The 24,378-nt window shown below is 40.9% G+C and overlaps 1 protein-coding gene across 12 annotated transcripts in view; it reads right to left on the reverse strand.

Annotated features, from left to right (window-relative positions):
- The window catches only part of rbfox1 (RNA binding fox-1 homolog 1), a 460,574-nt gene that overhangs the window by 46,437 nt on the left and 389,759 nt on the right, over window positions 1-24,378 (reverse strand). For all 12 annotated transcript variants that reach the window (XM_076751986.1, XM_076751987.1, XM_076751995.1 and 9 more), the window contains 4 exons: window positions 23,711-23,803; window positions 14,558-14,618; window positions 9,915-9,968; window positions 6,042-6,174 (listed from right to left, as the gene is read on the reverse strand). In XM_076751986.1, coding sequence (XP_076608101.1) covers window positions 6,042-6,174; window positions 9,915-9,968; window positions 14,558-14,618; window positions 23,711-23,803 — 341 coding nt within the window. The remainder of the gene's footprint in view (window positions 1-6,041; window positions 6,175-9,914; window positions 9,969-14,557; window positions 14,619-23,710; window positions 23,804-24,378) is intronic.

A 24,378-nucleotide genomic window follows, 5' to 3' on the forward strand; every position in this document is an offset into this window, starting at 1 on the left:
TTTTAATAAACTCCTATTTACCTTAATTCCCTGTCTGTGTGTCTGCTATTGAGTCCAATTCCTACCCGAACCGCAACATGTACAAATGGAACAGAATTACATTTGGCCTCTCAAACGCAACCTCAGCTTTTTAGCATAGTATGGAAGAGGGCCTGCAACTTCTCAGAGGCAAAATATGCATTCCATAGTTTGATCATGTGTTAGTTAACAATAAAACATTTTCACAGCATGTTGAGGATGTGAGATCAGTTCTCAAACATCAGCAAGCTTGGGGAATTGAGCTGAGGCCAGTTAAAATTGACCTGTTCAAACCACCTACAAACATTAAAAAACCACGTAAACTTCTAGTTTTACTGGGGTTTTACAGAAATTATGTGCAGAAGTTTACATGTCATTCAAAGTGCTTGTGGGACCTGCTCTCGGTTGATGCAGCCACAGATCCTGCATCAAAGCTCAACTGTCAGTCAGTATGAGTCTCCCCCACACCAGAGAATAGTGTGGACTGATACTCGCCAGAAAGCTTTGAACTATCTAGTTGACACACTGATTAAGCCACCTGTAATGGCTTACCTGCAATTTGAGGATCCACTCATTCTGCATATTGACGCCTCAGAAGAGGGATTTGGGGCAGTCTTATATCAGAAACAAGAAGGGAAGCTCATAGTAATACGTTACGGCTCACAAACATTGACATCAGCAGAAAAAAATTACAGGTTACAAGTTAAAACTCAAGCTTCCCTAAGGAAGTTTTTGGCACTCAAATGGGCTGTCACAGACAGATTTAGAGAGTATTTGTTTTATGTCCCTTCTGTGACAGTATATAGTGACAACAATTCTTTAACTTATGTGTTAAGTACAGCCAAACAATGTGACAGGACATCGCTGGGTGTCTGAGCAGGTTGATTTCAACATAACTCTGAAATGTTGTCCAGGAAAAAGCAACACAGATGCTCACTTCCTGTCCCGCACACCTGTGAACATGGAGTCTTTCATGAGTGAGTGCACAGAGCAGTACACTCATACACACCCCGTAGCGCTAGGTACAATATTCAGTGCCACTGAAACACAAAAACAGTATGAAGTGGACTTGATCTCAGCTATTACCTGCAGCCCACATGTCCAAGGAATAGCTGCAGATAACCAACCAGACATAAAAGTAGGTCAGTACAAGTTATTCAGCACAGTTGCAAGACCCTACCAGGTACTTGAACTGAAAAAGCCGGGAGAAAAAACAGGAAAAAGGACCATCAACGCACAAACAACAAAAATGAAGCAACTGTTGCATGAATGGCAAAGACTACATTTCTCAAGAGGGTCTGTTGAAGTGCAAAACAGCAACCTGTACCCAAGTTGTGCTTCAAGAGCAGTACAAAGAACTGGCTTGAACTAGGTCACATTGGGGTAGAATGGTTTTTACATCTTGCCAGGCTCAGGTTTTATTGACCAGGAATACAAAAAGACATTGCATTTTGTCTGTAAATGTAACATTCGGAAAATCCTTGCAGAGCAAAGCAGAGCCCCCATGTGTCACGTACCTGCAACAGTTACCATTCAAGATATTTCTATATTCTATATTATCTTCACCTTGAAAAAAGCACAGGAGGGTATGAGTGTAATTTAGTGGTCATTGACAACTTCACTAAATTTGTCCAAGCCTACCCAACCTGCAACAAATCAGCAAAGATTGCAGCAGAGAAAATTGTTAATGATTTTGCCATGAAATTTGAAAACCAAGGCAAAGAATTTGAGAACCAGTTGTCCAGACAATTACAAAATACACTGCCCAGCCAAAAATAAAGTCACCATCCAAAAAAAAAAAGGTCACACACTCTAAGATTTCGTTGAATTTATTTCCGTCCAGGCTTGCATTAATTTTTCACCAAGATCTGATGATGATGATGTATTGATGATGGGTGAGTCGGACCACTGTGCAAAGCCTTCTCCAGCACATCCCAAAGATTCTCAATGGGGTTAAGGTCTGGACTCTGTTGTGGCCAATCCATGTGTGAAAATGATGTCTCATGCTCCCTGAACCACTCTTTCACAGTGTGAGCCCGATGAATCCTGGCATTGTCATCTTGGAATATGCCTGTGCCATCAGGGAAGAAAAAAATCCATTGATGGAATAACATAGTCATATTCAGGTAGTCAATTGACCTCATTCTTTGGGCACGTAATGTTGCAAAATGTTGCTGACCTGACCAACTGCAGCGACTTCAGATCATAGCACTGCTCTCACAGGCTTGTACAGTAGGCACTAGGCATGATGGGTGCATCACTTCATCTGCCTCTTTTCTTATCCTGATGCCCCCATCACTCTGGAACAGTGTAAATCTGGACTCATCAGACCACATGACCTTCTTCCATGGCAAAGTCCAATCTTTATGCTCCCTAGCAAATTGAAGCCTTTTTTTCCAATTAGCCTCACTGATTAGTGGTTTTCTGAAGGCTACACAGCTGTTCAGTCCCAATCCTTTGAGTTCCCTTTGCATTGTGTGTGTGGAAGTGCTCTTAGTTTCACTACTAAACATAGCCCTAAGTTCTACTGTTGTTTTTCTACAATTTGATTTCACCAAACATTTAAGTGATCACCGATCACGAAAAATCAGGATTTTTTTTCTGACCACATTTCTTCCTCGAAGAAGATGATTCCCCACTATCCTTCCAGTTTTTAATAATGCGTTGAATAGTTCTTAACCCAATTTTAGTAGTTTCTGCAATCACCTTAGATGTTTTCTCTGCTTGATGCATGCCAATGATTTGACCCTTCTCAAACAGACTAACATCTTTTCCACAACCATACCAAGATAATCGCCCATGCAATAATTATCCTATAGGAGGCTCTTACCTATTTGCTTAGTTAAATCCAGGAGGCAACATTTATTTATTTATTTATTTATTTATTTATTTATTTATTTATTTGGCCAGGCAGTGTATCACTGGCATTGCAAACTCAAAAATAACGCCCTACCATCCACAAGGGAACCCAGTGGGAAGGTTTAATCTTACATTGTTATCAATGCTGATGAGGAGAAAAAGGGAAACTGGAGTGTCTATGTGAAGGAAGGTTGTACATGCTTGTAACTGCACAACCACTGAAGCAACATGTTACTTTCCTTTCCATTTGCTTTTTGGAAGAAATTCCCATCCGATTTGATCTTTCGGACAAAGGAGGAGGAAGGATGCCACTCATATCAGGAATACGCTCAGAATTGGCAGCAGCAAATGACAGAAGCATATGATATTGCATCCAAAACTATCAGAAGGAGTTTCTTTGAGAAAAGAAATATTATGATGAACAGAGACACATCTCCACATGCTTTCTCTAGGTGATAGGGTCCTTGTGAGGAACATGTCAGAAGGCTAAGGACCTGGGAAGTTGCGCTCATACTGGGAAGATCAAATACATGTTGTTGTCTCTCATAAGGGAGAAAACAACCCAGTTTATGATGTAAAGGCTGAATGAGGCACAGGGAGAGACAGAGTTCTTCACTGTAACATGTTGATGCTGCGCAATGCTTTGTCACTGGTGGAACCAGCCCAGTGCACTATGGCAAGGTAGAGACCCAATAGTTGACAAAGAAGGAGAGACACTGAGATTAAAAGAAGCATAAAATCAGATAGAGAGCTCAGACAAGGAGGAACTTTACTGGGCCCACAGGCTAAGACACCACTATTAACCTCAGGAACAAAATGTAGTACCTCCACGCACTCCTCCAGTAGCCTGAAGTTAGTGCTGAAGCAGAGGAAAGCAGAGAGGGGACCCCAGAGCATGTATGTGGACAATGACACTCCTGGAAATGACACTCAGGAGCTAGAACAAACTATTCAGCCTGCAGACCTGCCCTGTAATCAGGAGCCAGAAGAGTTTGAAACACAGGCACGCAGGTCACAGAGAGACAGACAACCTAAAGAGAGACTGACTTATGAATCAGGTCAACTTGTTTGTCCTGTGGTGGGGTTTCACAACAGCCCACTGTATGTGAACACGGTGACACCAGTATATGGACAATATGGTATGCCCTGGCCAACTCCACAGATGTGGGGAACACATCTGGTATACCTGTCTGAAGTTCCTGGAGGATATTATCATAAGACTGTCTGTTAACAGGTCTGTCAAGGCACTGAAACAATGTATATGGAATGTGTTTGTAAGTCATCCGAAGTCTCCTTAGAAAATGATGAAGTGACAACTGTTTTGTTTCAGAGTGACAGTATAATGTACTATTGTAACAACCGCTCTTAATTATGCTGGACAAGCGGTTTAATGCCATAGCGATCGCTACTGTAGAGCTGAGTGTGATGAGATCACATGGTATGCAGTAGTAGTTTACTGTAAGGGTAAAACCTATTGAAATACACTTAACACCATATATATGTTTCAGAAGATATTGCCATTGAACAAAATGTTTGTCTTACAAGGAATGTTTAATGTTGTAATTATGTGTTACATATATTAGCATAAGTGTTATGTTCATATTGCACTTCAGATAATTACTAATGTTGAGGACAACATTCATTTTGCAGGGGAGGAATGTGGCAGTTGTAAGGCTAATACAATTTTGTAAATTACGCCCTAATCTATTGGTTCAATATTGTGTTTATTTCTGGTTAACAATTAAGCTCCATGTACCATACTCACCATTAGGTGGCAGAGTATGAGATTACAGACAATACATGAGAAGTTCAAGTGTTCAGTACAGTTAGAATCCAAAAAAGAGAGTGTGTGTGTGTTTACCTCGTTGCTGTGCTTGCACATGAAAACTGCAGACACTTGCTTTTTAAGCAGTAAATGAATGTTTTACTACACTACTAACGGAGTCGTTGCTTGAGTGGTGTAACAGCTGCAATCAGAATGCAATGCAGCTGTGCCCAGTGGAATTTAGGGGTTAGATTGCAGAGGGACTTGCTACACTGAGCTCCTTTCTCCTTTTCTCCCTCTTCATCTGTGCACATTCATGTCTTATTATTGCATGTTACTAATTTGGCTTCTTCCCCGGAGTCTTTTCCATCGACTGTGGCTGCGTCTGGATTGTGGATCAAGGTTGCACCTACGGCTGTGGCCCTAACTGACACCCACTGCGGCTGTTTTTTCTCTTTTTCCTTACTACTGTCATCAGGTGCTTGCTAATGAGAGAACTGTTGGATATATGTACATTAAAGAATATGGTCTAGGCCAGCTCTATATGGAAAGTGTCATGAAACAACTTTTGTTGTGATTTGGCACTATATAAATAAAATTGAAAATTTAAATTGTAACATTTTTAACAAAAATATTTGATATTTTAATAATATTAAAATACAATCTTTATTACTGTTATAATACTATTAATATATAACACTAGTGGATAAAATCTCAAAAAAATCACATTTTCTTTTGCAGTCTTTTTAGAAATTATGTAATAATTTGCACTTCATTTGGATTGAAACTTAACTAGTATGACTAAGAAAAGGAAAAATTTTAAACCCTTGGATAGACTCCGAGCCAGCCTGCTTGGTGTCTATTTGCTTGCAGTCATAAAGAGCAAAATAAATAAAAAGAACTAACAGTAATGGCAAATCGGATCTGACTGCCCATAATACGCAGCTCTGCTTGGCTCATCTGCAGATCATTTGGCCATAGACAGTCAGCCAGAGCTGCTGCTGGGTCTGGGAGGATGTTTTTTTTTTTTTTTTCGTCTCTCTCTCTCTCTCTCTCTCTCTCTCTCTCTCTCTCTCTTTTTCGGCAACTGGGTAAATTCCAGGTTAAATTTAAGTGGAGGACCTCCCATTCCACCATGAACACAGCCTCTCTCGATGACACCACAGTACAAGGCCAAATTGACAGTCATTTCCCATGAGTCCGTGCAAGGCTCATGTCTTGGAGCATGCCTATTGGTTGATTCAGCATGCTGTGGAAGTGGGGGAGTGTGTTATTGCTGTGAGGTGAGGCTGGCATGCACCGCTCTGCTGACTCTGAGCACAGAGATGCAGGACTTGCCATTGGATAAAGGGGAAAAAAGAGGGAGAAATGGCAACAGGACAAGAGAATGGATGCTCACCCTCCGTAAGCTGGAATGTGGGGAGGTGGAGCAGCCGCCCTGAATGTGTTGTACACGGTTCGTCCTCGACCTCGAAGGTGGCCTCCTCTGTATGCTGCTGCTGCACTGGCTGCTGGATAGGGAAACCCTGGTACTGGAGATAGACAACAGAAAATGATGCCCACCATCTCTGACATATATCACAAAAAGCTGTACACTTAATTTTTAACTTAATAATTAACATGAGCATTTGAATCCTGGAGAGAATGTATAAAGTATTCCCCCATATACCGTTGTGGAAAAAAGGTAAGGAGAAGGAGAGAATAAAGAGAGAGAGTGGCAGTGGAGTGGAGCTATTGCAGTGGTATTGTTATTAACTTATCATTAATCTTAATGGAGGACGACTGACACAAAGCTTAATTTGAGAGCTGGGGTGAGTGAAGGTTGAGAAGGAGATCGAGGTGCCATTTCCAACCCTAATTATACATCTCTTCAAAAAGGAGATCTAATAAAATGCTAATAGAAACAGTGAATCATTCATTGACCTGATGAAAAATGGAAGGTTTAAGCCAAAGGATAAGAGTTTCTCAAAGAGAGACAAGGAGAGGAGTGAAGCTGGTAATTGTTCCTATTCATCTTTTGTCACCTTGATTTTAGCACTGAGTGGCCTGGCTACCCTCAAAGTCACACTGATGACTCTGCCCAACACTACCCCACTCTGCTTAAATGGAAAGGACTGCTTGGCATATACAGATAGACAGCAACTTAGGACTCACTAAACAGGCAGAGTGTCACAGTATATTGAGTCTCTTACCTGCTGCCATTTTCCTTCATCTGTTCACATGCCCAGTCAGTACTTTTACACTTTCACTCCCCTGCCAGCCATGCCCACCTGCCCACTCACCTGATCACACACCTGAGATTAATTCCCAATCAGTCTAGCATTTAAACTACTCTCCCACTCTCACTCAGGTCCAGATGTGCCCCCAGCGCCACTGTGCTGCAGCGATCCCCTGAGCCAGAGCTGCAGCCATCTCCAGTTCCTGTCCTGCAGCCATCTTCTGAGCCAGAGCAGCAGCCATCCTGATGAAGCTGGCCAATTGTTGGCCTCTAGCACGGCCTTCAAAGGGGTTTCGCCTTCACCGACGGTCCCCAGAGGGGCTCTGCCCTTGCCGCCAGCCTCCAAAAATGTTTTGCCTTTGCCAACAGTCTCCACAGTGACTCCGCCTTTGCTGCTGGCCCCTCCAGAGGGGCTCTGCCTCTGGAGCCGACCTCCTGTCCGGCTTCCAGGGTGTGTTCTGCCTTCGCCACTGGTCTCCGGAGGGGTTTTACTTTCGTCGACCTCCTACCCATCCTCCTAAGAGGTTCAGCTTTCAGCATACTCCTGCCTGTCCTCCTTAGAGGTTCCATCTTCATGGGTCACCTGCCAGACCCCTGGAAGGGTTTTGCCTTCGTTGCTGACCTCCCAGCCAATCTCAAGAGGTTCCTCCTTCATTGGCTGCCTGCTAGACCTCAAGAGAGACTTCACCTTTATCTACAGCCACCTGCCAGACCACTTGCCAGACCTCCAGAGTGGTTTCACCTTCGCTGCTGGCCTCTGGTTAGATCTCCTGACTATTTGATGCTTGGTTCACCAAAGATTTCAAGAGTACCTGTATTCCATTGAGAGACTATTGTAGCAACTTTAATAGTATAGTATTAATATTAAAGTTGCTACAAGCTATACCCTTGTTCTGGTGGTACAGTGATTGGGTCCTAAATCTATTCGTTACAAAGAGGGGCTGTCCATATTTACTATGACTGCACCTATATATAGTGGTGGAAAAAAATACATAAATCATGTGTCTGGGTTAGTGCCAGACCGGAGGGTCTGTTTGTACAAATCTCAAGTCCAATAGGTCAAGTCAAAGTCAATTCAATCCTGTAGTTGGTGCAAACACTCTTCTCTTACACCAGTGAACATTCAGGGAAACAGAAATCGAGGTGGTGGAATCCTACAAGTACTTGGGTGTTCATGTGAATAATAAACTGGACTGGACTGACACTACGAATGCACTATATAAGAAAGGGCAGAGCAGACTGTATTTGCTGAGGAGGCTCAGGTCTTTTGAAGTGCAGGGGGCACTCCTGAGGACCTTTTTTGACTCTGTGGTGACACCAGCCATCTTGTATGGAGTGGTCCGCTCAGGGCAACAGCATCTCAACTGCTGACAGAAAGAGACTCAACAGGCTGATTAAGAAGGCCAGCTCTGTCCTGGGATGCCCCCTTGATCCAGTGGAGGTGGTGGGAGAAAGGAGGATGGTGGCAAAGCTATCATTCCTGATGGAGAACATGTCCCACCCCATGCATGACACTGACAGCACTGAGCAGCTCCATCAGTGACAGACTGCTTTACAGAGAGTGAAGAAGAGATACTGCAGGTCCTTCCTTCCTGCAGCTGTCAGACTTTACAATCCACACTGCTCGCTCGACCAAATACACTGAAAACTAACAAATTTGAGTGCAAAATCAATGCATACTAAACTGTGCAATATCAGTATTCCCTATATACAATAATATAGACTCAATCATTGACTTGCTTAGTTATAATATTGTTTATTTAAGCATCAAAGTGTCATATCTTGCCGTGTTTTTTTTTTTTTTTTTTTTTAAATCATGCTCCTTCTTATTACACTATCCCCTTTGCTGCTATAACACTGCAAATTTGCCTGCTGTGAGATTAATAAAGAATGACCTTATATTCTCTCTATCTTATGTTATCTTACCTTAGAAGTATAAAAATAATTTCTAGTTGACTGGACTTTGGTAAAAAAAAAAAAAAAAAAAATCAGTTGGCAGTCTCTGTCTCAAGACCAATTGCTCTTGGCCACCTCTGCATTTCTAAATCCAAAGAAGGAGAGGATTTTCAGGAGTAGGGTTTATAGTCAGTTAACAAAATCTGACTCTCTCTTTTTTTTTTTTAATTTGAAAGAGTTTTGACAGTTGACAAAGAAACTTGTTGCAGTAATGTGGTTATTCCTCAACACTGCCTTGTGAATTTTAAACTGCTTACTATGAAAACATCTGAACCAATTAACCACATAAACAGATCCTGGCCTCTATCCTGAATGGCTGTAATCATAACCTATTAATGGGATATAATAGAACATATTAATACTACAGAAGATGCCTGACAAGCCATGTGAAGTTATAAGCATAATACACACATGCCCCAATGGCATTTTGGGTGCTTGAAGGGTGAAACAATGGTAAATCAATACAAAGCCATTTTGTAATTAAAAGAATGTGGGGGTGAATTAGGCAAACAACTGTCTAGAGAAATTGAAAATATTGATTTTAATTTACCAAATATATTTCATACCTTTTAATGTCCTTGCAGAAATGGACAATTAGATTTCCTTTTCTCTTGTCCTTTGCTTTCCTTCACTCCTCCTCTCTCATGCCACTCTCGTCACTATCTGTCTCTGTTCCTCTTATCACAAAATCCAGGTATTTTTCACCTTAATGGCTATAGTTAATGACAGGGTGGGGGGTTGGGCTGTGGTTATGAGTTTGAGGAGGGGAATGCTGGGAAGACTGGGATGATTGAAGATGGCTTAAGTGTGGCAGTGGGAGTTGTAGAATGTGTGTTTGTTTTGCAACAGAGATGACAGTCTGTTCATGTATTTGTGTGACTCAGCATAGTTCTCAGGGTATAAACAGAGTTTGCCTCATTGTATGTTGCTTGGAAGGAACAGGGAAAGGGATAGGTGAGGAAGGTTAAAATGAAGGGGGGTGGGGTTGGGTGAGGAGAAGGAGAAAATGAAGATGTCGAAGAAACTGAAGAACAATGAGGAGGAGGGAGATAACGACAAAGGAGATGGTGACAGATGGAGAAGGGCATGTCCTCCTACCTGCATAGAATTCTGGGCTGTAGACAGCGCTGACCACTGGATTTAGCTTCCAGCCTGAAACAAGACAGATGAAGAGAAAGAGACAGAACAGGCAACAGTGTTTCATTGTGTTTGGTTTATATTCCCTGTATGTTCTGAATGAGCTCAAAGACTTACATAGAGTAAATTTTCAAGAAAAAACAACAAACTTTTCCCTGGAAGCACAAAATGTTCATATTGAACATATCAGGTAAGTAGAACATATCTTTTGGTACAGCAGTGGTCTGCTCATTTTGCTTTAAACATCGTTTTACCAACAGTGACACAGCATCGACTTTTAGTCTCGTTGAAACTTAATCAGATGTCATGGGAAATGATCCATTAGCTGACTTCACTTAAAACCATAAATGTGAACTTTGTAGTAGCCAGAGAGGAAGCACACCACCAGTATAAAACCTTCAATCTGGACAACATTAAATTTCCCACCTTAATATATGCAAATTAGCTACATATGAATGGAATATGTAGAGCAGTGTTTCCCAACCACTGTGCCGTGACACAAGTGTGCTGTGAGAAATCATCAGGTGTGCCGTGGAAGATTATCCAATTTCACCTGATTGGTGCTCTAAGGCTTAGAGCAGCGGCCCCCAACCACTGGGCCACAAACCGGTACCAGTCCGTGGGCCATTTGGTGCCGGGCCGCACAGAGAGACTGAGCAAAAAATATTTTATTGCTCATCAGAATCTGAAAGAAGTCTTATTTAAAAATCAGGTGCATCCACCAGTAGTTTACAGTAGTAAAAAAATAAGCCCACAAGCTGGCAAAAATTAGTAAAAAAAACACAAAACAACCTTCTTTGGAGAGCCTCTTCAGAGGGGGAAAGAACAAATAATGAGACAGAAGAAGAAGAGCCTACAACTTCCAAGAAAAAGAAAGCTGCATTTAAGAGACAATATCAGCAGTCCTACTTAAAATACGGGTTTATCGCTTCAGGTGATTCTCATGCACCAAGCCCGCTCTGCGTAATATGTGGCGACAGGCGTGCAAATGAGGCAATGAAGCCTTCTCGTTGAAGAGAAAGAAGCACAGGGCTCCCACTAATTACAACTACATTCAGGGTAATATTGAGTTGTATTTTTGATAATTTGTTTTTATTCATTTCTATGCTGGTCCGGCAAATTATTGCTTTACGTGAAACCGGTCCGTGGCGCAAAAAAGGTTGTGGTCCGCTGGCTTAGAGCACCATCCATCCGTCCATCCATCCATTTTCACCGGCTTTATCCGGGGCCGGGTTGCGGGGGCAGCAGTCTGAACAGGGATGCCCAAACTTCCCTCTCCCTGGCCACTTCCTCCAGCTCATGCGGGGGGATCCCGAGGCGTTCTCAGGCCAGCCGAGTGACATAGTCACTTCAGCGTATCCTGGGTCTTCCTTGGGGCCTCCTCCTGGTGGGGCATGCCTGGAACACCTCCCTAGGGAGGCGTCCAGGGGGCATCCGATAGAGATGCCCGATCCACCTCAGCTGACTCCTCTCAATGTGGAGGAGCAGCGACTCTACTCTGAGCTCCTCCCGGGTGACAGAGCTCCTCACCCTATCTCTAAGGGAGCGCTCTGCCACCCTGCAGAGGAAACTCATTTCAGCCGCTTGTATCCGGGACCTCGTTCTTTCGGTCATGACCCAAAGTTCATGACCATAGGTGAGGGTAGGAACGTAGATTGACCGGTAAATCGAGAGCTTCCCCTTTCGGCTCAGCTCCTTCTTCACCACGACAGACCGATACAGCGACCGCATTACTGCTGCCGCTGCACCGATCCGATTCAATCTCACACTACATTCTTCCCTCACTCGTGAACAAGATCCCAACTCCTCCACTTGAGGCAGGAACTCTCCCCCAATCCGGAGGGAGCAAGCTACCTTTTTCCGGTCGAGAACCATGGCCTCAGACTTGGAGGTGCTGACTCTCATCCCAGCTGCTTCACACTCGGCTGCGAACCGCCCCAGTGCACGCTGAAGGTCCTGGCTCGAGGGAGCCAACAAGACAACATCAGCCGCAAAAAGCAGAGATGAAATCTGCCAGCTCCCGAACCGAACCCCCTCCGGCCCCTGGCTGCGCCTAGAAATTCTGTCCATAAAAATAATGAACAGAACCGGTGACAAAGGGCAGCCCTGGCGGAGTCCAACATGCACCGGGAACAGGTCTGACTTACTGCTGGCAATGCGGACCAAGCTCCTGCTCCGGTTGAACAGGGACTGTACAGCCCTCAGCAGAGGGCCTGCAACCCCATACTCCCAGAGCACCTCACACAGAATGACGCGAGGGACATGGTCAAATGCCTTCTCCAAATCCACAAAACACATGTGGACTGGTTGGCAAACTCCCATGAACCCTCAAGGACCCTGTGGAGGGTATAGAGCTGGTCCAGTGTTCCACAGCCAGGACGAAAACCGCATTGTTCCTCCTGAATCCGAGGTTCGACTATCAGCCGGATTCTCCTCTGCAGTACCCTGGCTTAGAGCACCAATCAGGTGAAATCTTCCTGTGTGTTTTTCTTCAATTCCTGCAAGAATATCAGCTTTGTGTTCAACTAAACAGGCCCAGGTTTCACACCGGGTAAGTAAATTGAGTAAATTGAGACTAGATTTTCATTGTATTTCAATAAATATACTTTTTGTGACATTTTTGTTTAGTGGTGTGCCTTGTGGTTTTTTTAATGTAAAATATATGGCTGGGAAGGTTGGGAAACACTGGTGTATATAGTAATAGTCTATAGTCTATAGCAATAGTCTGTGCAATGAGCTGTGCAATAAAACATGTACATAACAGTCTGTAAATACTATTTACAATTTCTTACAATTTTTTACATTTTTTTTAGGATGACGTTTCTTTTTATTTTTTATTTAAAATTCCCACTCTTTTGTATATACTGATGTTGTTTTTAATTTGCATGCACTTCTTATATTATCTATCTGCTTTATTGATGCTGCTGTAATTTGGAATTTCCCCTCGCGGGACTAATAAAGGAATATTGAATTGAATTTGCAGAAACTGCCTCTTAGCTATGCACACAGACTTAGCTTTTTTATTTTTCTTGTCTTTATTCTTTATGTCTTTATGTTGTAGCTTTAATTGTGTTCATCATACACCCTTTATTTATGGTGACAGTACAGCATTGTTAAAGTCTTCAGTTGTTTTAATGTGTCTTTACTGTTTATGTTTCATGTTTTATGTTTGCGTTTCATGGTGCCTTGTTGCAGAAAGAATTGTAGGACAAAGGAGATGTGAAGTGAACTGATGTTAAGAGTAATTCAAAGGGCTTGAATCAGGCTACAGTAAATTCAAATTCAGGTTTTCAAATATCCTTTCAGAAACCTTTGTGTGATGTCATAGATGTAACATCCTTGGTTTACTGTGGTCTAAGTTTGACTTGGTGTCAAATAGGCCTGATACCAGCAGTTGAAAGCTGTTTTTGTCCATAATGCCTCCAAATACAGTGCTTCTTCACCACCTTTGAAATTTCCAGGTTTTATTTCTGCGGGAGATGCAAAATGATAATGATGATTAAGTGCAATTACAGCCTTGGTAGTGGATAGGTCTTTGTCAGCTTTGCACATCTGGACATAAAACTGCTTAGGTCTATCAGGTTGCATCATGACTGAACAGCTTTTTTCACATTCAGCCACAAATTCCCAATAGCTCTGGAGTCTCACTCTGCCGCTCCAGAACGTTAACAGTGTTGTTAAGATATTCATGTGTAAGTTAACTTTGGCTTAATGCCTGGCATAATTTTCTGGTGGAAAACTAATTTTGTTCCTACTCGCAGGTTTCTTGCAAAATGCGTCAGGATTTAATTGTATTCAGCTGTGTTTGACTTGCACTGAAAACAGACTTTGGTCTGATGAAGAAATAGCGCAATGTTGCTGTCATCAGACTATTGAAGCTTCCTCCAGCTAACTTCAGAGCCTCCCTTGTACCCTCTTGAAACTGTACAGTAGGTGTGATGTTATGACAGGTTTTTTATAGGAGTGGCTTTTTTGCAATCTGACCCTCTGAAGCTTTGAACTCCTTCAGAATTGTCACAGGCTTCTTGATGTTCTCCCTCAATAGACTCTTGCCCGATTGCTCAGTTTTTGACGATGGCCTGTTCTTGGCAGATTTACAGCTGTGTCGTACTCTTTACATTTCTTAATGATTAAATTAATTGATTTAGGAAATGCTCAGTCAGTGGGAAATGTTCTTGTATCCATCACCTGACTTGCACTCTTCAATCACTTTCTTGGGAGTTGTGACAAAAGTGACTGAAACTTTGAAACTGAAAATTTGACCTTCCAGATACAGGTTGATTACACACAAATGATATCCCTTTAACTACTTATTTGACTTCTAAAATCCATTGGCTGCAACAGTGATCATTGCTGTGTGTAGGGTGGAAACTTGTATTTTGTAATTTAAACTTGTAATTAATTTAGATCAGTTTGTTGAGATCTGTTTTCACTTTGATGTTTAGGAGTCTTTTTCTGTTGGCCAGTGTCAAAAAAAAAAAAAAAAGAAAAAAAGAAAAAAAAAATCTAAATCTAAAGTGATTGGAAAAATGATGGAAAAGCAATGAAAGATTAAATATTATTGGGGGGGGGGTTCTGCAATGTAAACATGAACTTGGCCTTACCATTTGCATATGGGTTGACAGTCTTCTTATTAGTCATTACTCGGGCTGTTGCATTGTTGACCTACAGCAGATAGAGAGAGGTCCATGAGTTACGAGACTTATATGTTGGTAGTAAATGCTACATATACATACTTATATCTGCATGCATACTTTCCTGATGTAATAAACAAAGAAAGCAGCACACTGCATCATGGCAGACACCCAAGTAGTTTGTGTTTTTTCAAAATTGCATTCAGAAACACTTGAAGACACATCCAAAACAAATTAGTTTTCTTTATCATTTTCATATTTTCTATCTTATGACATTGTCCAGCATGCTCTCCCCAATTATAGTGACATTTCAGTAACATACAGACAAAAGTAAAGAAACAACAGGTGCACTTGGCAAAATTATGTTTTTTAAATGTATAGATGCATGCGGTGGGGAGGAGGAGGAGGAGAAAAAACACAAACAAAATGTCATTGGGTAAAAGGGAGAAGAGAATATGTTGGGAGCATTATGCAACATCAAGTCAACCTTAAATCGGGAGAAGAACTGTTGACACGAAAGCAACACAAAGCATCCACACTCAGACAACAGCCTCTCTTATTCATTGCAAGAATAGTCATTAAGATCAAAAAATAACCAAAGAAAATAGATGTACTCAAATAAACCAACCAAGTCAGTCAATCAACCAATCAAATCATTCCAAATTCAAACAACAGCAACAGAGTAAATTAAAATAAGAGTGCATTGTCTTATAAAATAAAATAAATTAATGAATGGGTTTCCAACAATCTCAGATAGATGTGCAAACGAATTCATATCTCAGTCAGTATCGCTCGCACACGCAGCTTCAGGAGAACACTTAGTGAATGGACACGCACGCCGACACGCAAGAAAATATGTATGTCAATATACAGCATCAACTTAACCACAATTCAAAAGAAATGTCACGTGAGTTTTAGCGTTGCAAACGTTCCAAAGAGAGAGGAAGAGAGAGAGGAAATGCTGGCAGAATGGCTTGCTCGCCCACACTTACCATTCCAAAACCTTTTGGCCCCGCCCACTTGTTTGTGTACTGTTACCGATGTAACTGTGTTGGATGGGGCCCTAAACAAGCTACCATTGGAAGGATGGTGGGGGAGGAGGGGATGAGAAAGGAATAAGCAGCATCTTACTCAGGTGGCCAAGAAAACTTTGCAATCATTCCACTGCACAAACTCTCTCTTTCAGCTCTCTCTATACAAGCAGTTGGCTGGTTTCTTAAAGCATAACTCTGACCATTTTGTCCAAACAAGTTGTCTTCATCTATCATAATGATTGATTTGGACCAAAACATCTCATTTACTTCACTACAGAGATGATAATATTTGGCGTAACTCTTAAATAGAGTTCTAAAGAATCCGTAAACACTCTGAAGGCATCCAGACCATGTTTTATCAACATGTAATTTCACTGATCTGTAATGACACACAAAAATAATGTAATCTAAAATCAGATTTATTTTATTAAGTTTTGATGTTACCTGGGCCACTGCTTTAGCACTTCTTTGTCGAAGCAGTGTGGCAGTGACACAGTACTTCATTACATAGGCTTTGAGTATTCAGCTTTAAGCTGACCAAAGAAGTCGAGTCTGTAAAACACAGCTGAGCCATGTTAGATTAGATAGATCAAACTTCATTGACCCAGAAGAAATCTTTTGATATTGCAAATGTAAGGGCATATGGTTTTGTGGTTGTGTAGCTGAGATTCCTTATATGGCAGTTGAGGCAGCAACAGTAATCCAGAAAGAACATTTGAAGTTGTCTCTCTGTTACATTTCCAAAGAGATCATCTTGCTATGGAGCTTTAAGGAAATACCCTGAGCTGATAGTTCGGCTAAGACCGCATTTTCCTCTTGGATGAACATGTGATCTGTGTATCAATAATTACATCTGACTGAATCTCAGTATGCACATTAGGTAGGCACAACTGGCAGAGCTGTCAACAAACATGGTGACTTGCAGGTCAAAGTGCAAACCGACTTCAACTCTATGGGAAAAAATGCAGCCTCATCATTCATTTGAATAAGGCCAGTCTGACAACACAGCAGGGGTGCCAATACCAATGCAAAAAAGTGCAAGGTTGTCAGGCAAAATATTTTGCAGGATTGTAATGTCACCTTATTCTGCAAGATGCTGCTGTGGCAAATCTAGTATACGTATAAGTATAGTATAAGCGTGCATTCCTTGTAGATTACTCTGTAACAAGAACACCTATTTGTACTGTCCAGCATGTCATTGTAGTGATAACAGATTAAACACAGTAAATGCCATTGTCATAAGTTTCCAGTGCTCAAAAATCCTGTCTCTCAACTGAACTTCTAAACTGCTGTGTAGTGTAGTGTTTTGAAGGTCTGATAAACCCTGGAACTCATACATGTGTTACTCAAACTAGCCTCCGTGGATCATATTTAATTTCATGCCTCACTGGTAGCCAAAGCAACATGCCCCCACCATCACAGATCCTTGCTCTTTCTCAACATGGGATTGTTTTTGATATGATAGCCCACTAAGTGATGCTGCTGGAAAGGGTGTAGTTGTTCCTTTGCAACAGAGTAGGTCATCTGTACCTATTTGACAGACAGCTTGAGAGAGCAGGACAAGGCAGAGATGCAATCTGGCCATTCAACATGTGGTCTGTTCAATCTGATGGCATTCCATTTTTAATGTGTTCTGTGTATCTATACAGATTGTTTTATCATGTGTTTTTCCTAATCCAGACACAGATCACATATCAATACCAGGTGGAAAGGGGTTAAGGTCAGATCAAGATCAGAGTTAAGACTAACATTGTAAGTAAGGAAACAAGTGTTGGTTACTGTTACAGAGGATAAAGACCAGGGAACTGGTAGATGATCTTTTTGATAAAGCTGGTATGTCAAGAAGGTGAATGAACAATCAGGAAAGGAAACAAGGACAAGAAGAACATACAATCGATCCCAGTAATGAGTTGTATAATTTCCCAAGGACAACTACTATTACTACAACTACTAGGGAGGGAATCGCTACTGCCTTTGTGAGAATGTAATGGGAGTATGAGGTGGTTGGGAGGTCTTATACACATCATATACACAGCCATGAAAGAGCAACATTGGTGATGCCATATGTGGGAAGGAAAAGGAGGCTTGAGATGAAAAGTAAAAGTTCTAGACCTTGGACTAAACCAAAGAATACTGTACATTCTTTGCTCCACTACAGTGATTCAGAATGTCTGGGCTTTGATGGGCCATGAAAGTACTACTGGTGGGCTGCGAGAGGTCATTTACAGCAAATAAATAACTTTTTCAATTTTGCAATCAAGATTGATGTAACCACAAAATACGATTCAATATTTACATTTTTAAAAAAGTAATCACAACTAATAAAACACAGCCATAGGGTTTAAATTACGTTATTCTTCATTTATCTGACCTCTCTTGTCAATGGTAGGAACTCGTAGTTGACAGAATACCTCCTAATTGACAGGGAAAGACTTAAAATGGAGCAGTATCAGGTGGCAAAAGGAAAGTTGTTAATGAAGAATCAACCTCAACAATCCTATCATAGGAAAACCAAAATCAATCCATGAAAGCAAAACAGAGGACTCATAGAAAATACTCATTTGAGTACTTATCACTGGGATTTCCAAATGTGGGACTAGGAGACAATCCCATGCCTGTCAGTGCACTATGCTTGGAGATGTTAGCAAATGAGGCCCTGAATACCTGCAAGTTGCACCGCCATGTAAGAACTAAACGAGGACAATATTCATCCAAGCCTTGAGAATTTTTTAAAAGCAAGCTGAGGGAGAGTATCTGAGCCATCAAAGCAACTGAATCCACATGTCACTGAGAGCAAAGCTGATCATAAAAACTGCAAAGCCACACACCATTGGTGGGGTTTGATTTTAGGCAGAGATGGTTGGGGTGATTGATGAGGAAGCAGCTAAACAATTTAGCGTGATTTCTTTGTCTGATAATACAGTAAAGTGCTGTAATGATGATATGGCTGAAGATGTGTTGAGGCACCTAGAATATATGGAGGCTGTTTCTATGCTCTCCAGATTGTTGAGTTGACAGACACTGCAAGCATGTCAAATTTGCTTGCTTTTGCTAGATATGAATATAATGGAAAAATACCAACCCGTAATAATCCCCAGGTTACCAACATCTTTGTCACACTACTTGGCATCTCTTAAAGGTGTACAAGGCTGGGGAACAGCCTTAAAAAGGGACATTTCAATTTTTCTAACATAATGGAGCTAGAGTGATCAGTGCTATTGCAAGCAATGAACATTAGGGAAGTCTTCATTGTATATGTCCATCACATCAAAAAGAGTTTCTCCTTCCTTGTGGCATGCTACAGAAAGCTTCCACTCTGTCACACTGATATAGAAAAGCCTTCCTGCATCATTTAGGCTTTTTGTCATGTTGGTCAAGCCCATGTCACAAGAGCCATGGAGTGGCTGCTGATTTCATCCAGTGACATGAGTCACTGTGGAACCTGGTCACTGAGTTCATTAAACTGACAGTCTGTTAGTTGGTTTAATATACCTATTCCTGACTCTTGCAGATTTTCCCAGTGAGGCAATAATCTTTTTGGTCACTGTTAGAGCTACAATTACAATTTACAATAGAGGTGTCACTGGAGTGGATGTCTGTCAGTGATTGTTGAAGATTTCAATCAAATACACTGTGCCTGTCACTGAAACATTAATAGATTGTAGGGCATTGGTTGCAAAGTCTTTATTGGACGGTTTAGTTTTTTAAAGAGTACAAGGGGAGAAAATAATTTCTTTGTTTGCATCTGCTGTAATAATGATCATCAATTGACTCTGTCTTCCATCTTCTGCATATTCTGACAGTATTTCAAGGATTATGTCATACAGAGGGAACATTACTGGCTTGTGTCAATCTGGAACTCCATCCTGTGTCACATCCTAGCTTTGCTTTCACATACTCCCATTTCTTTCTCTTATCTAACCTTCTCAGCTCCCTGTGTTGACAAGCTAATGGATGATTGTGCCATGGTCAGACTTGTCGCAGTCTCTGTAGTTATTGTATTTCTCCACAGCTATCTGATGATCTCTGCTGCTTCATGTTTCTAAAAAGTCCTGCTCATGTGTCTCCAATCCCTTTATCCACAAATTTCTCTTCCCTGCCTCTCTCACCAAAATGCAGACACATTTGACAAAATATGGAATCCTTGCTCTAAAAATGTGTACTTATCATACCATTGTGACAGGAACCACCTGGCCTCATGTCCTAAAACTGGGACAGGGTTAAGTTTGAGTTTTGGCTGTGTTGGCGGTTCATCCATTGCTAACAGGTCCACTGGAGTCAATGAGGCAGCACTGGCAGTTAGGGAACAGATGGGGAATGGACATACATCCTTAAGATTTTGACTTGAATTTCACCAGTGAAAGTCATAGTCTCTTCTATCCTGCCAACAAAACCCAGGTCCTGTGTGGAGCCAGCACTTGCGTTAGCTTGATTTTCGTTAACATGCAGAGATGGTGGTGGAGACACAGACACCTGTCATGATGAGGGGCAGGCAATTAAGGATGCTAGCAACATTAACATTTTTAAAGTATTTATAAATCTTTGCCTGTTGTGCCATAACAATGAATTAATTTAGCTGTAACCTACAAAAGGATAGATTTTCAAATTTTTGTGGCCATCTTCTGCTGTAGAAGAACTCTGTACACTTGTGCACAGACTTATAGGTCTGGAATGGGCCAGTGTAAAATGGCCATATATGAGTGTACCCTAAAAAAAAGTTGTCTTTTTCTTTTTAAAAAGAGAAACTATTTTTAACAATTTTTTATTCTTTATTGTATATTTAAATGTTGACTTTAATAACTAAAAATGAAAGTTAAGAAAATAATATGTCCTTTTGGATGGGCCAGTTCTACAAGAGGGTGGGCAACGACAAGCATGGTGTAGACACCAAAAATACTTGGTTACATTAAGGAAAAGATCAAGGACTGGGTTTAAATAAGTATGTTTATGTATGTATGTGATATATGTGAATATATATATGTGTGTGTGTGTGTGTACACACACACACACACATAGATAGATAGATAGATAGATAGATAGATAGCCCTGCTCGCTCCCAAAAAGTTGGGATGCTGTGTAAAACAAATAAAACAGACTGAGGTATGATAATCCTTTTGACATGTAAGAGTACAAAAAACAAACAAACAAACAAACAAAAAAAACCTCTACGGAACAATCTTTTTAATGTTTTATGTCGTCAATTGGGGTTGTAACTTAACATAAATTGATCTGACCATTTGTTTCAGCTGTTTCCTGAATGTGTCTGTTTCCCGTGTTATACCCATCCATCCATCTGGCCTCCATATGGAGAGTTTTTTGCTCTTTGTAGGCCTAGAACATCACCTTGCTGTGAGCATTTAACATTACCACAGATGGGTTTACATTTGAGTTAGTTGACAGCCTCGTGCACAATGGTGTCACAGCAGTGTCATGACGAGGGGCATGACAAAACATTGGTATTTGAAACTCTGGGAAGGAGAACATCTTGGAAATGCAGAATGATGGAATTGGAAAATAGAATTATAGATTTTCTGCTTTGCCAACTTCTACCTTTACATACTACAGCGGATCTGAGCTTCGACCTTGGTCGGGAAACTCACTGGAGTTGTGAAAAGACTTAAAGACATTGCTCCACTGGTTGCAGCTGTCCACTGCAGTATCCAACAAGAGGCACTGGCCACAAAGAATATGCCTGCAGACTTAAAGATGATTTTGGGTGAAGCAGTAAGAACAGTAAATTTCATCAAAAGTTGTCTACTGCAGTAACACCTGTTTACCATACTATTCACTGAGATGGGAAGCAGCAGCTTCTCCTGCCAACTGAAGTCTGGTAGCTTTCACGTGGAAACTGGTACTGAACTGTCTAAAAAGGCATTCTGATTCCTTTTGCTACTGTTTCTGCGTGAAACTAGATTTTCAGCATATGAGGTATCAAAGACAAAGCCCAGGAATACACCAAATATTGGCCCTGACCTCTGCCTACAGTTGACATCCATTTGGCCACGAAAAAAGAGTACAGAGAAAAATCTGAGCAAGCTGTCGTCATAGAGATTGTGTGTCTATTGTGAACACATGTATAGGTGTATGAAAATACATTTTTAAATTTGTGTTCACAGAGTTCAGAAATAAATAGAAGAGTTGGGGGAGGGAGTAGGCACAGACATGAGAACATGGTCTATGTTTTGACTCATTTGTGGCCCCAAGATAGTTAACAACGATGCAGTCTTCTTATACTGTCTAGAGGTCTGGAACCAGTACTGATGTTGGCCTAGCCCTTTGAGATATTATGTGTGGTCTTTGGGCTAACCTGGAAATGTGAGGGTCAAATTACTGGAAGCTGTGTAAAGTAATTAATATAGAAATATAGAAAATGTCTTAAATGCAGTTTGTAATTTCTGCCACTAGGGGTTTCACAATTAAAACAATGAAAACAAAATATATAATTTGATGACACTGTAATGTTGTGTTGGATCATGGGAGTTGTTATCTTTATTGAAGTAATGTATTAAAGCTTTATTCATGTTACTTTTAGTCACATACACCGACTTCCTTGCACATTCTCGTAAGTATCATCTGGTGTACCATGTCAGCATTGGTGGCAACCAAATGAAATGTACCGTTACCTTGAATATAGTTATGGTGGTATGGTATTATGGTCGAAGCTTTGACTGCTATTTGTATGTTAAATAAATATTGCTTTAGACTCCAGCTGATGTGAAGGGCTTCAAATATTTCATGCTCTTGTAGACGAGGGAATCTAAGATTAAGGTGCTGTTTTTGGGCTCTGTTTAGGATTCCCCTTGACCCTCCTTTCTTTCTGTGTAGGTATTCTGGGAGGTCCAATTGGAAGGAGACCCCAATGAAAGTCCTAGAGCACACTTGAGGGATTATATATCTCATCTGCGATGGAAATGCCACAGGATCCCTGAGGAAGAGCTGGTGGATATGACTAGTGAGAAGGACTTCTGGGCTACATTGATTACCCTGCTACCAACATGATCCTGGTGATGACTGAAAGTGGATGGATGGAAGGTTGGACCTATTGATGGAGGAGACGTGCTGTGGTGTCAGGGTATCACAGTACTTGTCAGGGTACAATCATAGAAATATCATTTTATATCTATAAGTACAACAGCCAGGCAACATTGCTTGGTATGACGGATTGGCAATGGAAGAGTGAAAAAAATAAACAAAAAGAAAACAAACCTGTTACTATTATACAGTGCCATTTGTGCTCAATCCATGCTCCACAGCCCCTTTTAAAGAGCAGCCCTTGTAGTAAATCCTACACAGTCCAGATTTCAATACAGATCATCTAGACTTGGAAATGTGGATGATCAGAACTCTGAAGTGGTTGGTCCAAATAGCTATGTACACCAGTGCTGACAGTGTAATGTATTAAATAATGTATTAATGTGTTAATATCATTATGTTGATACTCAGGTCAAAAATGGAGAGAGTTATGCTTCAAGGGTGGTGGTGTCTAGCTGAGTGGACACAAGACATTGAAATATCACTTTGGTATTGTCATGCTATTGAATCAGTTAGTTGTGAACCTTGCATTTCGCTCTCCAGGTGTCATAAAAAGTACTTCCTCTGTCCATGGATTAGCAAGATTTTAGGACTTTTTCTGGGGGAAAGCTAATTTCTTATATATATATATAAAGTTAGAGTTATGGCCAAACTCCAAAGCAATATTTGCACCTTCTTAAACACAGGAGAATGTAAACCTTTCGTGAGGTCAGTTGCCTTGACTGTACAAAATAAAAACAGGAAAATGAACATAAAAATTAAACAAACAAAAAATTAAAACCAGCAAACTCTCACATACAATAATCTTGGACTAGTTACATGTTGACATTTATTTGTGTCTGGGTTAATGAAACTGCACAAGGAAAGGGAAATGATGAGGCTTGGATGACTTGACAGTTTAGTTGATGTCATGAGAAAGATGGCAAATTGGGTTGTGGTGGTAGACTGTTAAACGCTCACACATACAAACACACATAAATATACAAACACACGCACAAAGAGGAAAAGGAGGACAGGGAGAAGGAACAAGTTGAAAGAAAATTTTGAGAACATGCACCTCTATTTTACGGCCTTCTACCACGGTGCCATGTAATTTCTCTCTGGCCCTGTCGGCGTCCACGCTATGCTCGAACGTTACGAACCCAAAACCCTAATGCAGGACGGAAAGAGGCAAGAACAACATGCACATTATTTTTAAATATTATACTATTAGAAAATTATACATTAAATAAATAATGACTTGGTTTAAAAGGAGCACAGTATATACACAAATTAGTATAACACAAGTTTCTGCTTATACTTCAGTATTCTATGTTAACTACTATCCAAAAATATCACACAAATCCAGAAAAAAAAAAAAATGCAAATTCATTGATGATAAGAGCAAACTGACGTTTTAAACCCCTGCCCCCTTAGAAACAACTGTTGCTATGCCTGTCAAGCTTTCCATTCTAGCATGGCACATATTCAGTTGCAATTTAAGGGCCGTATACACATACACATGGATGTGTACACAATTCTGTCTGTACTACATTGAGTGCCTGAAGATTTCAGACAGAGGTAGGCAAAAGCTTAGTAGGCTTCTCATAGTGGGTGAACATCGATTTTGCTGGCTAAATTTTTATTTTATGAGTTGGTTGAAAACTGTCTGTCGTTGACTTCCTCGGAACTGTTAATGGGTCTTAAATATGCATTTGAGGACTACATACATAATTGCATGCTAAA

The sequence above is a fragment of the Chaetodon auriga genome, chromosome 16 (assembly GCF_051107435.1).
Source record: "Chaetodon auriga isolate fChaAug3 chromosome 16, fChaAug3.hap1, whole genome shotgun sequence".
In the NCBI taxonomy this organism is placed as follows: domain Eukaryota; kingdom Metazoa; phylum Chordata; class Actinopteri; order Chaetodontiformes; family Chaetodontidae; genus Chaetodon; species Chaetodon auriga.